We start from the raw sequence: 18,090 nt of genomic DNA on the forward strand, positions 1-18,090 counted from the left end.
GATCAGCCCTCCGCTTCAGGTACCAGTCCATGGTAATATTGAATAAATATTACAGTGAAAAAATCACTTACATTTATTTTACCCCCCTTGGGAATCGAACCCGGGACCTCCAGAACGGTAGCTCCAGAAAGGTAGAGCAGTAGCTGACCATTACACTACGGAGGTGGACCAATTCTAGACATTATTTACAACCACACTACTCGAATTCTTGGAAGTTCTATATATATATATATATATATATATATATATATATATATATATATATATATATATATATATATATATATATATATGAACCAATTTTGAAATATTATTCTTAAAACACTAGAATTTCACTAGAGACATCTATTAGTGAGATGAAAAGTATGTTTTTTATTTAATTTATATTTGAAGCACTAACTTTGTAATTTTCCATTTTGTAATTAAAATGTAACTTTGTTTTAAAATCACTATAAATATTTAAATATTTTATTTGTATGGAATCGAAAGTAGAGCGGACACCGTTGCACAGACGGCCGGCGGCCTAAGAAGAGCGGTCGTAGGGGGTTATCGTAATAATTACTAATCATGGCGTGTGTTACTGTACCTACAAATATTTTTGATGGATACTTTGAGTAAATTCACATAAAAAACAACACATTTTTATTTTTAAATAACGTATTCTGCTAGTAGGAAATGCTGGTTGACGGCCGCTCGCGCTCCCATCGAAACAGCTCTATCATACGGGCGCCACTGGTGTAATCAGCACATTACACCAGTGTGCCGCGGCACACACTTTAGGGACAGAACTTTAGGGTTGTGCAAAAAAATCGATTCATCGACGGTCGTTCAAACGACGGTCGTTAATCGACGGTCGCTATATCGTCGGTCGCTAAATCGACGGTCGTTAAATCGACCGTCGCTAAATCGACCGTCGCAAAATCGACGAGATGGGTCGATAGCTGGGAATCGACAAAATCGACATCCTTTTAAAAACAGGCCACAAGGCCTACAACAAGATGAAGAAAAAAGAAGATAAACATTTATAATAACTTAATTATAATGTCTACCGGTTAGCTTCGAAACCGGTAGACATTATAATTAGCTTATAACTTTTTATAAAATATTTTTAGTGATTTTAAAACAAAGTTACATTTTAATTATATCTTTTTTTTTGTTACACTACCTTATTTAATTCCGTCTTAGGCTCCCAATAAAATACCGGAAAAATAACAAGTTATATTAAAATAATTCATGGAAAGTCTAAGACGCAATATAAATCCGTTTAAAAATGTAAAATTTTAATGCTGAGAATTAGGAATTAAGAATTAATTAATAACAATTAGAAAGGGATATTTACCATTTTGACTTCACAACTTTGTAAAAAAATAAAAATATGTACAATATTTTGTGTATCAATGCATTGTTAACTTTGTGGTTTGGTAATACAGTGAAACCTCTATCTATCGTTCCTCGAATAATCGTTTTCCCGGATGTGTCGTTAATTTCTTCTACCCCAGATTCATCTCATACAAAAATAGATCGCATTGATCGTTTCTCTATCATCATTTTATCGCATTCATCGTTTGAATTACGCTCCAAATGTTGATATTTTGTTTGTGTTTTTTTTACGTTCTTTCCAATTTTGTTACATTTGACGGATACAACAGAAGAGGTTGATGTTGATGAAGAGGAGCTTCTGCCTGTACCTTCATTTTCAAAGCATGCACACTATTTGAAAGATTGAAAAATTTCTACTACGCACATTTAATAACCAATGCAAAAAAATATATATACAAAGCTGAAAATATACTGTTGACTTATGGAAATAAAACAGTGAAAAAACTAATGCCGATCATAGATTATTAAATAATAATAAAACCCTTTTTGTACCCCAATGGTGCATAGGGCACTGTGTCATATTAAGGCAGTGTTATCTTGATCGTCTACACATGAAGGAAAGGTGATCAGCCCTCCACTTCAGGTACCAGTCTATGGTAATATTGAATAAATATTACAGTGAAAAAATCACTTATACTTATTTTACCCCCCTTGGGAATCGAACCCGGGACCTCCAGAACGGTAGCCGAGCGTGCTGACCATTACACTACGGAGGCGGACATAGATTATTAACAATTCCAAAAAACTTAAATATTTTTTTGGTTCTCTTCAGCTATGTATTTTTTTTAAAGAAGTACATTTATTTGCATCTAAAACTTGTATTCTTCTTAGAATTTTAACTTGCCAATGGTAATGCAGATTGGGAGGACGGTATCTTTACTCGATCGTATCTCCTTGTGTATCGACCTCTTAATCTCGCATTCATTGTTTTCCCGCATATAAATGCGGGAAAAGTTTTCCCCCATTCATAGTTTATTTCGATGGTCCCTTTAAAAATGATAGATAGAGGTTTCACTGTATAACACTCTCCGTATCATTCATCCTTATCTTTGTGTAATACCACTTTAATAAACACTAATTCGCGACTACCGGATCACAATGGGAATTAAAATAATCAATTCCTATTGTGATAGAAATGATGTAAAAGCTCGCTGTTGTGTTACTTTATTTAGAAAGGATCTAGACTCCTTGATCCTTGATCTAGTCCTGCTTGATACATCGTTGTTCCCTACATGTTTTTTTTAAGAGAAATCTTTGTGTTTTTATTATTCGCACAAATATTTCAATTTCATCCTATTCCTGTGAGCCTAAGCGGCTCATTATTAGAAATAGGTATCATATTGTGGTAGGGTAGGTTCGAACCGAGAAACTCTGACTTAAGAGTACGCGACACTAACCACGGGACCACAACCCGACACTAAATTAAATTTGACCAATGAGTCACCAACATGCGCCTGTAGCACCACATCTCATCCCTGAGCTTCAGGTTCCAGTCCAGAGTAATATTAAATAAATATTAGAGTGAAAAATCACACTGGGAATCGTCTCCGACTCCGTGGTGTAATGGTTAGCGTGTTAAAGCTACCGTGCTGGTGGTCCCGGGTTCGATTCCCAGGGCGGGGGGTGAAAATAAATATTGGAGATTTTACACTCTAATTTAGTGTGTTGCCGCATATATAATATAATCCTGGACTGGTCCTTGAAGCGCAGAAGTGATCACATTGCCTTCGTGTATGTAACGATCAAGATAACACTGCGCCAATACGATGCAGTGTCCTATGTACCATTGGGTGCGGATAAGTGTTAGAAGAAAAAGAAGGAGGGAATCGAACCCGGGACCTCCAGCGCGGTAGCCAAGCGTGGTGATCACCACAGAATAAAAATTAAATTCCGCAAAATAATTTAAGTAAATTAGGTATTGATTAATTAATTACAGCATCACTAACTTATGATATTGGCACATGTCGTACGTCATTGTGTATTTAAGTTTGTACATAACAGATGTCGCTTGTTCTTTCCGTCAGTATCGATGTACATAGCAACATGTAACCATTGGTGGAGTCGAAGGGCGAAATGACCTATCTCCATTTTAGTAAAATATCCGTCAAAATAAATATTATCATAAATACGAGAAGCCTTCTTTTAAAATGCCTAATGTCCAAGTGACTTTGAAATCTAGCTATAGCTTATGCAACACCCCTTATCTTGACTTTTCTGGCGTCAACTTTTATAACCTATACCCACTTGTGAATGTATTTACTTTTTATGTTTAAAGTTACTACAATTTCGTGCAATTCATGAGTGAAAAGTCTAGGTAAGTCATTCATTATGTTATTAAAAATTATTCTTCTTATTTTTCCATTTGGGCTCCCTAGGTGGAGCATATGGCCAACACGAGACGTCTCCGAGTCATTCTGTCACGCGCCATCTCCTTAGCTTCCTCCCAGGTCATTTTCGCTGAGTATAGTCGGTGAATGGTCGTCAGCAGCCTTCCAGGGCGCCAGAATCGTCGGGGTTGGAAGAAGAGACATAAGGGGTTGATGCTCTAAGGTGGCATTCTAAGGACATGTCCCAACCATGTCCACATTCTCCTCTTCAGGGCTTCCAGTATGAGGGGCTGTTGGGTTCTTCTCCTCACGTCTTTGTTTCTAAAATAAAGACATTTGATTTTAAATATTTTAATGTGTTTCGAATGGGTGAAGAATGAACAGTAAAACAAATTTATGAGGCGAAGGTAATTTTACTAAAAACGTTGTGATTGTGTCACTTTTCGATTTAGTGGAGATGATCTATTGGGCGATTAATATCGTCTCCACTAATGTGGAGATGATCTACGATTTAGTGGGCGAAGGATTAATCTGGGGAAAAATAAATCATGAAACGTAAACGTGTCACCAACTGATCATCCGGATATGTCTTTCAGATATATCTATATAAAGTTCCATCTCGCTAATCCGAACGTAAATCGTGCAGAGGGTCGTTCGGATTAGGGAATCATTCAGATTACTTACTGAGTTTTTTTTTTAGATGGGATGGTTGCATTTATTATTTACCTTGCTTATTATTTAGAAAGTTTTATAGATCATTAAGTGGATTTTTTTTCTTCTAACTTAAAAAATTAATCTGTTTTGGGAACAGGAAGGATAATCTAATGTGGACCAATCAGGAACATTTCAGAATTTGCTCATTGCCTATCCGACATCGGATCCGTGATAGTTTATGAGGAACTGAGGTAGTATCATACATGATAAAAATAGTGGAGGATATTGGTAATATAAACCAAACTAGGACGTAAAATACCGAACCCTCTTCTAGTGGAATGGAAGATTTGCTGACGATAGTCAACAGTCCGCCTTCTCCTGAAAAGTTTAACGGATTGCTGAGTGTTTTAAGAAAAATAAGAGAAGAAAAGGAAAATTCGGTTTATGAATACGCTCTTTATTTTACATGATTTTTTTCGGTAGGTATTAAATGAGTGATTAAAAAAAATAGCATTTTTAAGTGTGAAATTGAATTTTGGCGTAACAAAAAAACGCACATTTTGACATATGCTCTTTTGGCCCGCAACTCCGCGCCGGCTTGTGTACATAGTTATGATGAATGTGAATACACACGGAAATACAAACGACAGAGGTGTTTGCAATCAGTGGGAGTTAATTCTTCAAAGATCCTCGCAGACGTCCCAGCACCGTTCAAAACAGCCCGCGAACGACTAACCAACCGGTCACAGTAAAAGAGACATTGAAATTTCAATGCTAACTGCAATCGATCGGCGCCGAGTTTCACCGAGTTTGGACGTGTTTTGAATGTTATTTTTATTTTATTTAAAAAGTTGAATTAATCGAGATGTAAACACAAACAATATACAAACACAGCGACGAGGTACAACGTTGGATATGCGTTTGTGGTTTCTCCGCCCAGAGCGGTCAGTTCGAGTGACTCATGTAAAATTATGAAGTAATTCACACAGTAGCTTGGCGGCGCACGTTTGAAGTATCGGTCACATTGTGGATACTTGATTTTGCATTATTATATCGGGACAGTGTTGGTGATATATCGTCCAGGATGACAGGAGACCGAGGCTGCCTGCAGACCGTGGTGCTACTCGCAGTGCTGGCCCTGGCGCGGTGCCGTGAGTCCATTATCTCTTGTTATTCCGACTTTTGTTGACATTACCTCGTTTCCGAGAAAACGTCAATTCGGCAAACTGGTTTTGTATTCGCATTCCTAAAACTAGCAATATTTTTTGGCAACGCTTAGCGATTGGGTCAACAGAGTAGTTATTTGCTGTTTAACCCTTTTAAACACTCAACTCAAAATATTGGCTCTTACAGAATAATCTAAAATATATCGGCATTGCAAAATTTCGTATTTAATGTGAAATTGCAAATACAAAATGAGCTTTGAGTGTCATTTTTTTAAAAATAAACAGATTATTATGTACTATATTATATGTTTCGACGTTGTATTTAAATATATATATATATATATATATATATATATATATATATATATATATATATATATATATATATATATATAGATATATATATATATATATATATATGTATATATATATATATATATGTATATATATATATATATATATATATATATATATATACATATATATAAATATATATATATATATATATATATATATATATCTATATATATATATATATATATATATATATATATATATATATATATATATATATATATATTTATATATATATATATATATATATATATATATATATATATATATATATATATATATATATATATATATATATATTTATATATATATATATATATATATATATATATATATATATATATATATATATATATATATATATATATATATATATATATATATATATATATATATATATATATATATATATATATATATATAAGTATATGGTATTACACAAAATGAACGATTAATAGGGAGAATGTCAAAGTTCCACCTCCGTAGTGTAATGGTCAGCATGCTCGGCTACCGTTCTGGAGGTCCCGGGCTCGATTCCCAGGGGGGTTTAATACATATAAGTGATTTTTTCACTCTAATATTTATTCAATATTACACTGGACTGGTACCTGAAGCGGAGGGCTGATCACCTTTCCTTCATGTGTAAACGATCAAGATAACACTGCGTTTATATGATGCAGTGCCCTATGCACCATTTGGGTGCGGATAAGGGTATCATTTATTATTATTATATATTTATATATATATATTTAGGTATTGTTTTGTTTATTTATATTTTTTTATGTTTATAAGTTGTTTAACCGTTTCAATAAGATTTAATTATTTATTTTAATTATTCATGTAATATTTATAGCCCAAAATATTTATTTCTAATTTAGTTTGACGGGGAAAAGAAATATTTTAATAAATGATCATATTATTTACTGATTATTGCAAAAAAATAATTGGGACGTATTGTAATACATACTATAATTGGTGAGTGTTCGTATGTGTCCCAACAGTGTTTTATAATAAAATAGTAGTAGTTATAGTAAAATAGTGGAGCATATAAAATATATTTTGCACTAAAAAGAAAAAAGCCAGGTTTGGACTTGTTTGCGAGCCTATGACCGTACAGTACTAAAATCCCAGATCCCAATGCATTTGTAAGCATTTAAACTATTTTAGTTATTCTCTGGGACAATATGTCCCTACAGTATTGAAAGGGTTAAGTATATTTATATAAGTTTATAAGTTGTGTCCGCCTCCGTTGTATAATGGTCAGCACGTTCGGCTACCATACGTTCGATTTCCAGAGGGGTCAAATCAATACAAGTGATTTTGTCACTCTACTATTTCCCTGGACTGGTACCTGAAGCGGAGGGCTGATCACCTTTCCTTCATTTGTCAACGATCAAGATAACACTGCGATTATATGATGCAGTGCCCAATGCACCATCGGGTGCGGATAAGGTTTTTTTTTAATAAGTTCATATAACATAAAAAATATAATAAGCGATTTGTAAATGCCTAAAATATAAAACCATTTGCTCGGAACTTGATAACAATCAAAATAGTTTTTTTTATTAAAATTATTTTTAAAATTATCAATCTGTAATTAGTGTTAATTGGAGGGTTACTAAGCGTACTTATGAATCCTGTTAAAATTTTAACTTGTAACGAACATTCATAAAAAAGTGACTAGGCCATGTGTTACCCCATGTCGCTCACTCCTTTCAAGAACGTCATAAATCAAAAAACGTAATATTTCAGGAGAACGTTTTTAGAGTTTAAAAATATAACACAATGCATTAAAAATAAATATCAAGCCACTTATGTAACTTTTTACTATGCAACAAATCTTTTTAGGTACAATTTGAAGGTTTTTTCTCCATTTGAAAAATATTTAGTATATTTAAAAAAAATAACTAAACAATACCTTTTCTTCAAAATGCAATAACAACACTTTCTGCCCTGTAGTGGGCAAATATTAAGTTAAAAATATGCCTATTTTGCTGGGATATAGTACATTTTCTGGGCATTCCGAAAACATGCACAACTAGAAAATGACGATTTTTGATTTATGACGTTCTTGAAAGGAGTGAGCGATGTATCCTACACTCATCCACTAAAAACCATACTAACCTTTAGTAAATTCCGCCACCAAAAAAAACGATGGCGAACGCAGCCGCTTTCGTTGGGTTCAGATCAGATTTCCAATGTTAATTTATAACCGTATTATCTGTGCAATACTTCACTTGTCCGCCTCCTCTAAATGATTTTACTTGAGGTTACTTAAACGTTTTTGCCATACTTTTTTAAATGTTTTATGGCCGCACTATTGACATTTTGGGAGTTCATTTATAAGAGGTGATGGACATTCAGCGGGAAGGACAAACCCTCCGAGCGAATGTTTGAATAGGGTATCATCACGTTACGTTTCAACGCGACGATATACGAGTGTAATCAGAACCCAACACAATTTAAAGTTATTATTCATTATCTTGTTATCTTAAAATCAGACAAGAAATAATAGATACATATACATATAAATCTGTAAAAGAATAATTTATATGTGATTCTATAATAAAAAATAATAAAAGATATATAAATCGTAAAGGAATAATGGATATCGCTCACTCCTTTTAACAACGTCATAAATCAAAAAACTTGATTTTTCAGGAGATCGTTTTTGCAGCTTAAAAATATAATAATAATTATGTATTAAAAATAAATAAGTAACACTTATTGAACTTTTTACTGTGCAACAGATCTTTTTATGTAAAACCTGAATGTTTTTTCTCCATTTGAAAAATATAAAGTTTTTTTTTTTTTAAATTGAACAATACATTTTCTTCAAAATGCAAAAACAACGCTTTCTGCCCTGTAGCGGGTAAATATTAAGTTAAAAATATGCCTTTCATTCATTCCGAAAACATTCCGAAAACAGCATGCACAACTGAAAATTTACGAATTTTTATATATGACGTTGTTGAAAGGAGTGAGCGATATATGAATTTGTATAGGAATAATAGATTTATAAGGATAATTAACTTAATGGATATATAAACCATGAATACATAAAAGTGATATTTCTAACAAGAAATAAAAGAGTTAGGGATTGTTAAAGAAATGATGAAGAATCTAGTTTTAGGTATTTGCGTATCACAAATTCTGTATTCTAATTATCACTAAGTACATTTTGGAAATAATGAATAACTATTGATTTATAGGATTATTATAAATAAAAAAAAGAAGAAATACAGTCGAATTCGGTTATAACGAGGATGAAGGGACCGATTGAATTTGCTCGTAATAACCGTTTCTTTTAAAAGTTTTTTTTAAAACATAAGATCAAATGAAGTATGTTATCTGGAATGGTCACATAACACAATATGTCGCAATTGAAACAAAATTCATACAATTCACCCATTACACACATCGCTCACTCCTTTTAAGAACGTCATAAATCAAAAAACTTGATTTTTCAGGAGAACGTTTTTAAAGTTTAAGAACATAATACAATGTATTAAAAATAAATATCAAGCCACTTATTGAACTTTTTACTGTGCAACAGATATTTTTAGGTAAAACCTGAAGGTTATTTCTCCATTTGAAAAATATTTAGTATATTTAAAAAATAATTAAACATTACCTTTTCTTCAAAATGCAAAAGCAACACTTTGTGCCCTGTAGCGGGTAAATATTAAAACAACACTTTCTGCTCTTTGCTGGGATATAGTACATTTTCTGGGCATTACGAAAACATGCAAAAACTGAAAATTTACGATTTTTGATTTTTGATTTTTGACGTTCTTGAAAGGAGTGAGCGACATGGCATATTTTTCTGTCAAACCAGTTTTCCTATAAAAATTGGAAAAGTATTTAAATTTTTATGTAAATGTGCAGAATTTTGATGTGATGATGCCCCTTTAGAGTAATAATGCCCCTTCGAGCTAATTCGTTAAAATATCGATATATGACGACAGCTGGAAAAATTCAACGGGACTCCCATAACAGCAATTAAATTGATAGTTATTACATATAAACCATTACGTGTAATTCTCGGAATCTCTGCGCATAATTCTCCAACGTCTGTAGCATTTCCTAACCTTTTCCTTAAATAAAAGGGGAATTTAAAATATCCAACCGCAAATAGTGATGCGATTCCCGGAGAATTATATTTAGTAATTTAAGGTACTTAAAAAAATTAAGTGGGATAATCAATAGACCGCAACTTAATTTTCCTTAAATTTAACGTAACTGAAATTTTTGTATCGATAAAATAAGTTTTTCTTCGAAATAAATACAGTAAAGCCCCTATAACGTTGAGATAGGTACTGCGTTGTCGGAAGAAACGTTATAAGGGGTTAATGCTTTAAAATGTATTTTTCATTTTAACCAGTGGATATGACTGAAATGAGTCATTATTGAATTAAAATACTATTTAAATACGTTTACCTTCTATAAAATTCTCCCCGATCACGCGGTACTTATCTCAACCTTATAGAGGGTTTACTGTGTATGGTTTTGAAAAGAAAAGAGTTATTGAAGGTAAGGATAATAAACAAAAAATTATTAAATCTTTTTTTCGTATGTTCATTTTTTTTTTAATCCAAAATATATTCATTAAAAATTTTCGCGAACAATACGTGTGGCTTCTCGCGCAGCCGGTCGTGCACTGAATTGTATATTTGAGAGTACCCCCATAACGAAAGGTTGATGCTTTTAGTTTTGGTGACCAATAACCAGTCTCATCGCTCTCGCGACATCAACAGACTAAAACAATTTACAGTTAAAAAAATTGTCTCATAATTTCTTTGTAAATTTTCTTGTTTTTTGTATGTTTTCTGTTGTCTTTATTGTTTTTTTTTCTTATAGTAACATGAGAAATATTTGTGTTCTTTTTATAAACATAAATATTTCAATATATATTATTTTAGTAGGCCTAGGCGGTATGAAATTAAAAATAGGTATTAAATTGTGGTATGGTGGGCTCGAACGCAGAAACTTTAACTGAAAAATACATTACCTTTTTTACTAAAAAGAATAAAGATTTAAAAAAAAAAACTAAATCCAATCTTCTATAAAAAATATTAATTATCCCTCATCTTCCCTTATTCTTCCATAAATTATATAACTATATATGATAGCAAGCGAAATGTATCCTAAATTTATTACACCAACGTAGCCTTCTACATGGACTGGATCCTCGACCAAATAAGACCATAGTTGTTAGTGAATACGCACAGAGAAGTGTATATAGTCACAATTCAAATAATCCAGGATTCGGACCTCACATGCCTCTCTAAGCTAAAATATGAATGCGGTCATATTTTCATATAATTTTTTGACATCTCATCAAAGATGAAGAAGAATGTGGAAATCTGGACATTTACGGGGCTGACGACCGTCATAGGCTGGTTTAAGTGATCACTTTACACACTTGTAACATTCACCAATTCTACCCATTATTGACAACCACACTACTCAAATTCTTGGAAGTTCTATATATATATATATATATATATATATATATATATATATATATATATATATATATATATATATATATATATATATATATATATTTTATATATATATATATATATATATATATATATATATATATATATATATATATATATATGTATATATATATATATATATATATATATATATATATATATATATATATATATATATATATATATATATATATATATGTATATAAATATATATATATATATATATATATATATATATATATATATATATATATATATATATATATATATATATATATATATATATATATATATATATATATATATATATATATATATATATATATATATATATATATATATATATATATATGCACCAATTTTGAATCATTATTCTTGAATCACTAGAACTTCACTAGAGACATCTATTGGTGAAATGAAAAGCTTGAGTATTGAGCAGAAACTCTTTATTAGTATGTGAGGTCCGAATCCTGAATTTTTTGTGAACAAGTATTTGGACACACTCAAAATGTTGTAAACAAATATTTCTCTTTACTTAAAAAAATGATTTTCTGCAGAAATGGAGGACCCTTGCATCAATCCCTTTGGACAGGGCGGAAACTGTATCAACCTGAAGAACTGCCCCCGGATATTCAACTTCCTCATAGCGGAACCTCGACCCTGGTCCATGGCCATTAGAGACCTGCTCAGGGCATACCAGTGCGGCTTCGAGGGGAAAGATCCTAAGGTAAACCGCAAAAATTTCAATTTTTTTTTGACATCTCAACACTGATAAAGAAGAATACGGAAGTCTGGGCAATTACGGGCTTACGACCGTCATAGGTTGGTTTAAGTGATCACTTTACACACGCGTAACATTCACCAATTCTACCCATGATTGACAACCACTTCACTCAAATTCTTGAAAGCTCTGAATAAAAAGTTACTGCTCAGTAAATAAAATTATATTGATATGTAATCCGGCATTGTCACCAGGTGGATCTTTTAACATTGTCAGTCGACATTGATATCGTGATGTGTCCTTCGTTTCAACATTGTCAGTCGACATTGATATCGTGATGTGTCCTTCGTTTCAACATTGTCAGTCGACATTGATATCGTGATGTGTCCTTCGTTTCAACATTGTCAGTCGACATTGATACCGTGATGTGTCCTTCGTTTCAACATTGTCAGTCGGCATTGATACCGTGATGTGTCCTTCGTTTCAACATTGTCAGTCGACATTGATACCGTGATGTGTCCTTCGTTTCAACATTGTCAGTCGGCATTGATACCGTGATGTGTCCTTCGTTTCAACATTGTCAGTCGACATTGATACCGTGATGTGTCCTTCGTTTCAACATTGTCAGTCGACATTGATACCGTGATGTGTCCTTCGTTTCAACATTGTCAGTCGACATTGATATCGTGATGTGTCCTTCGTTTCAACATTGTCAGTCGACATTGATATCGTGATGTGTCCTTCGTTTCAACATTGTCAGTCGACATTGATATCGTGATGTGTCCTTCGTTTCGTGTCCCTCCCTCCCGTCCCTCTTCCAGGTATTTTTACAAATAAGGAATTTTGTAATTGAAACAGTACAAGTTCTTGTCTTGTAATACTTCCCATATGTGTATAACTGATCTGTTAAATTCCCGAATATTTTTTGAAAAATAATTCAATCACCCGTGTCTATGCCATTTAGAATCAATACTAGTCTCCTTTCCGATAAATGCATGCGTGGAAATGTCACATGTTTGTATTTTTGTCTATTGTTGGTATTTTCTACTCACCAGATTTGCTGTTCTCCTATACCTTTCGACAGCGGTGCCACGAACGAGAACGGAATCCAAGTGAATCTGGGTATTCCGACTACCAGACCTGTCGACAATAGCAACCAGAGTCCTATGACTCCGCCCACTGTAGAAGGCCATCCCAACCTCGACTTGCTGCCCACGTCGTGCGGTGCCGTGGAAGAGGATCGTCTCTACGGCGGAAATTCAACTGGGATCTACGAGTTCCCGTGGATGGCCCTCATATCATACAATACAAGTAAACATTTTTTAACCAAGTAATAAAATATTATAGGTATCTCAACTTGATATGAGAAAATGGTAGTCTGAGCATCCCAGGGCTTTCGACCTGGTATTTTTCTGGCTTCTTTCATCGTATATACGTTGCTCTCCTTTGCTCCACTCCTGTGACGTCAAAATACATAGCTCCCTTTCTTCTTCTCTCTAAGTTCTATCTTTCTTAGAAAAACGGCCAAAAGCACAAGCCAATATAAGCTAATCATCCGTTTTATCACGCTAACCGGACTGCCGGACAGTAAAGTTCCGTGTAGTGCACAAGCGCGCGTCGAGTTTAAGATGTACATTTCGTTACATAAGAGAGAAAGAAGATAGTACTTAGAGAGAAGAAGAAAGGTAGCTATATATTCTGACGCCACGGGAGCGGAGCAAAAGAGAAAGACGTAACAACGATACAAAGCGATAGATTATGATATTTTTTAAAAGGGAAATATTGGTGTTTTTATTATTTACAAAAATATTTCAATGTTATAATATTTTTGTGAGCCTAAGCGGCTCATAATTAAAGATAGGTATCATCTTGTGGTAGAGTGGGTTCGATCCCAGAAACTCTGACTCGAGAGTCCGCGACACTAACCACGGGATTACAACCTGATAAGGTAGTGTCACGCATGTGCGCATTGTAGATGTACGCGTCAGACGCTATATATGAACAGTGACGTACGTCGCGTAATCGCGTCGTAATGACGACACCTAAAGGCGGGGGTTGACTGGAGCATTTCGTCATTTATAGAACTTCCGAGAATTTAAGCTTCCGGTCAGTCCCCACCTTGAGAATGTTGATGTTTCCAGTCCGCGGTCGCCGCTTCTCCTGCGGCGGAACCATCATCAACAGGCACTACATCCTGACGGCGGCGCACTGCGTCACGAACCTCGGCACGTCCTCGCTGGCCGGCGTGCGCGTGGGCGAGCACGACGTGCGCACGGAGGCGGACTGCGAAGGGCCGCCCGCCGCGCGCGTGTGCGCGCCGCCCTACCGCGACTACACCGTGGCGGAGGTCCTGCCGCACCCGGCCTTCCTGGGCACCTCCTCCCGGGGCCTGGCGAGGCTGCAGAACGACATCGCACTCATCAGGGTCGACGGGGAGATGGACCTAACTAGCGGTAAAGCCAACATCTTAACTCATTCGGTAGTCACTTTGTGGTAGGGCTTATGGCTGGTGGAGAGATTGACTTGACTAGCGTAAAGCCAACATCTTCTTGATCCATTAACTAATTCGGAAGTCACTTTGGCTTAGGTACGACTGACAGAGAGATGCACCTTACTAGCAATAAAGCCAACATCTTCTTCTTCGGTTGGAAGATATTGCTTTTTAGCAATAAGCCGGCCAATGTACTTATTTCTTTTCTGTACATGATGTTTAAATAAATAAATAAAATAAAATAATTTCCAAGATACGCTTCTGATGTCTTTTTTTTCTTCTTTTAGATAATGTTGGGCCTATATGTTTACCTATCACGAGGCAGCTCCAATCCATGCCCCTGGACGGAATGAATCTAGTTGTGGCAGGGTGGGGAGCGACTGAAGACGGCACACAAAGTGAAGCTCTGCTGAAGATCAACCTTCCCATGGTTCCGAATGCTCAATGTGCTGTCATTCACAGCAGGTAAAATAATTTACTAATAGCTTTTTTTATTTTAAAAATGTCAATATTGATTAATTTATTTTCATTAATTGATTCGGCAGTCACTCTGCAGTAATATCTATGCATTTGTAATTGAAGTTTTACTTGGTAAATACCACTATTTCTTAAAATCTATTGTGACTCGTGTTTCGATGCGAAAAAATCTGAGTCGTGTGGTTGCCTCTCATCTTGTTGGGGCCTTTTTTGATAGCTGTCCCACCACATTCCCAGATCTGATACAGAAGCATCTAGGCTTCCTGAGAGACCTTCTCTTGCAAAGCAATTTTTTAAAACTAATTTGCGAAATTTATTGAAAATATGAAACAAAATTAGATCCCGATTTTACTGTGAATTTACATTTAAAAGCTTCCGCCTTACTAAGATGCAAATTTGGTCATTTCTTCTTCCAGGTCTACTTTGGACGGGATCGGCTATCGCCAGCTGTGCGCTGGTGGCGTCCTCGGCGTGGACTCCTGCGGGGGAGACTCTGGAGGTCCGCTGAAGCTGCCGACCGTGAATAGCGAAGGCTACCCGAGCTACGTGCAGTACGGGATAGTCAGCTTTGGACCGAGAAGATGCGGGACCCCTGGAGTGCCGGGCGTGTACACCAACGTTGCCTTCTACATGGACTGGATCCTCGACCAAATAAGACCATAGTTGTTAGTGAATACGCACAGAGAAGTGTATATAGTCACAATTCAAATAATCCAGGATTCGGACCTCACATGCTAAAATAAGAATGCTAAAATATGAATGCGGTCATATTTTCATATAATTCTTTGACATCTCATCAAAGATGAAGAAGAATATGGGAGTCAGAGCATTTACGGGGCTGATGACAGTCATAGGCTGGTCTAAGTGATCACTTTACACGCGTGTAACATTCACCGATTCTACCCATTATTGACAACCACACTACTCAAATTTTTTTAGAAATAATATGAAAATGACTCCTATAATTGGAGATAATCCAGATTTTGTGAACACGTATTTGGACACACTCAAAATGTCGGTCATATTTTAGCAACACACTCAGACGTAAATAAATTAGTTGGTCAAATTATAAGCTAAAATAATAAAATGAAAAGGATATTTCCTGGCGTTTCTTACACTGCAAATATAATAGTTTCTGCTCAATAAAAAAAGCTTCTTCATCTCACTAATAGATGTCTCTAGTGAAATTTTAATGATTCTTGTACAATGTATAGAAATTGGATCATATATATGGAACTTCCGAGAATTTGAGTAGTGTGGTTGACAATCGCGAGTAGAATCGGTGAATGCTTCACGTGTGTAAAATGATCACTTAAACCGGTTTATGACGGTCATAACCCCCGTAAATGCCTAGACTTCTATATCATTCTTCATCTATGTTGAGATGTGTACCATTCACCATTCTTCCCATGATTGACAACCAAACTACCTACTCAAATTTTTGGAACTCTGTTTACAAAGACAGATGTAGTATTCAATTCTCTCTGCCTATCCCTACGATTGTCCGCCTCCGTAGTGTAATGGTCAGCACGCTCAGCTACCGTTCTGGAGGTCCGGGTTCGATTCCCAAGGGGGTTAAAATAAATATAAGTGATTTTTTCACTGTTATATTTATTCAATATTACCCTGGACTAGTACCTGAAGCGGAAGGCTGATCACCTTTCCTTCATGTATAAACGATCAAAATAACACTGCGTTTATATGACGCAGTGCCCTATGCACCATTGGGTGTGGATAAGGGTTTTATTATTATTATATTATTATATTATTATCCCTACGAGAATCGGCGTGATTGTTAGTCAGTTAGTTGAATAACATTTATGATTGATCGTTGTGCAATCGTCTGGTAATATTCATCAGTTTGGATATATCGGTGCAGCATGCAATTATGCTTGAATGGACATTTGGCATTACTCCTTGTATGGAAAACTTCCGCCCATATGCTTTACTATTTAGACGCATAGCATTGGAAAGGTCGCCGACTTGCTTCAACGCCATCTCATGGTTATTTAAAGATCAATGCGACGTTAAAAAAAGTCTGCAACCAAAAATTACACGGCGCTAATTTGTTCCAAGGGAGCTCGAAAGCGGTGGTCCTCAAATATTTCATCGCCGCGGACCTCTCAGCGTTTGATAATTTTACCTTGGCCCGCTGAGGAGACGTTGATTGATTGGCTTTTTTCCATGTAACGCGATGGAAAGGCACTCTGGCACATTTCGTTCACTCCTTTCAAGAACGTCATAATCAAAAAACTTGATTTTTCAGGAGAACGTTTTAAAGTTTAAAAATATAATACGATGTATTAAAAATAACTATCAAGCCACTTATTGAACTTTTCACTGTGCAACAGATCTTTTCAGGTAAAACCTGAAGGTTTTTTCGCCATTTGAAAAATATTTAGTATATTTAAAAAAATAATTAAACAATACTTTTTATTAAAAATGCAAAAACAACACTTACTGCCCTGTAGGGGGTAAATATTAAGTTAAAAATATCCCTCTTTTGCTGGGATATAGTACATTTTCTGGGCATTCCAAAAACATGCACAACTGAAAATTGACGATTTTTGATTTATGACGTTCTTGAAAGGAGTGAGCGATTTTTTCACGGATAAACGTTTTTTTTTTAATTTTCAAAATCAATTAAACGGAACAATGTTTCCGCTAACGTAATTAAAATCTATATTTATATAATTCGTTAAAATGATAAAATATGGTATTGTAATGAAAATTTAAATGATATTTAAATGATATTTACATGACCAGTTACGAGCAGTTATCTCTTTTAAACCCTCTTTTAAACCCTCATTATACATAATTGTAAAAAAAATATCATTTTCATTTGATTGTATTTAAACACGCCTTCAAAATAAAATACAGTTGACATCTCAATTTAGATGAAGAAGAATATGAAAGTCGTATGTACAGGGTTTACGACCTTCCATAGGCTGGTTAAGTGATCACCTTACACACGTGTTACATTCACCATTCTACCCATGATTAACAACCACAT

General features: G+C 34.7%; 1 protein-coding gene across 1 annotated transcript; it reads left to right on the forward strand.

The window, feature by feature from the left end:
* The first annotated feature begins 5,230 nt into the window (after nucleotides 1-5,230).
* Nucleotides 5,231-16,228, forward strand: LOC148310794 (phenoloxidase-activating enzyme 1-like). The gene is made up of 6 exons (XM_088257736.1): nucleotides 5,231-5,512; nucleotides 11,946-12,115; nucleotides 13,165-13,420; nucleotides 14,251-14,562; nucleotides 14,888-15,065; nucleotides 15,494-16,228. The coding sequence occupies exons 1-6, from the start codon at nucleotides 5,446-5,448 to the stop codon at nucleotides 15,738-15,740; spliced, it is 1,230 nt and encodes a 409-aa protein (XP_088113862.1). The 5' UTR covers nucleotides 5,231-5,445; the 3' UTR covers nucleotides 15,741-16,228.
* The last annotated feature ends 1,862 nt before the right edge of the window (nucleotides 16,229-18,090 follow it).

This window comes from Brachycentrus maculatus, unplaced genomic scaffold (genome assembly GCF_059751285.1).
Source record: "Brachycentrus maculatus isolate JH-2025_06_01 unplaced genomic scaffold, ASM5975128v1 h1tg000087l, whole genome shotgun sequence".
In the NCBI taxonomy this organism is placed as follows: Eukaryota; Metazoa; Arthropoda; class Insecta; order Trichoptera; family Brachycentridae; genus Brachycentrus; species Brachycentrus maculatus.

What these genes read in the sequence shown, in the direction of transcription:
- LOC148310794 (XM_088257736.1), top strand. Translation starts at nt 5,446, where the DNA reads ATGACAGGAGACCGAGGCTGCCTGCAGACCGTGGTGCTACTCGCAGTG. An exon ending in TCGAGGGGAAAGATCCTAAG is followed by an intron (nt 12,116 to 13,164) that starts GTAAACCGCAAA and finishes TCTACTCACCAG; the next exon opens with ATTTGCTGTTCTCCTATACC. An exon ending in TGTGCTGTCATTCACAGCAG is followed by an intron (nt 15,066 to 15,493) that starts GTAAAATAATTT and finishes TTCTTCTTCCAG; the next exon opens with GTCTACTTTGGACGGGATCG.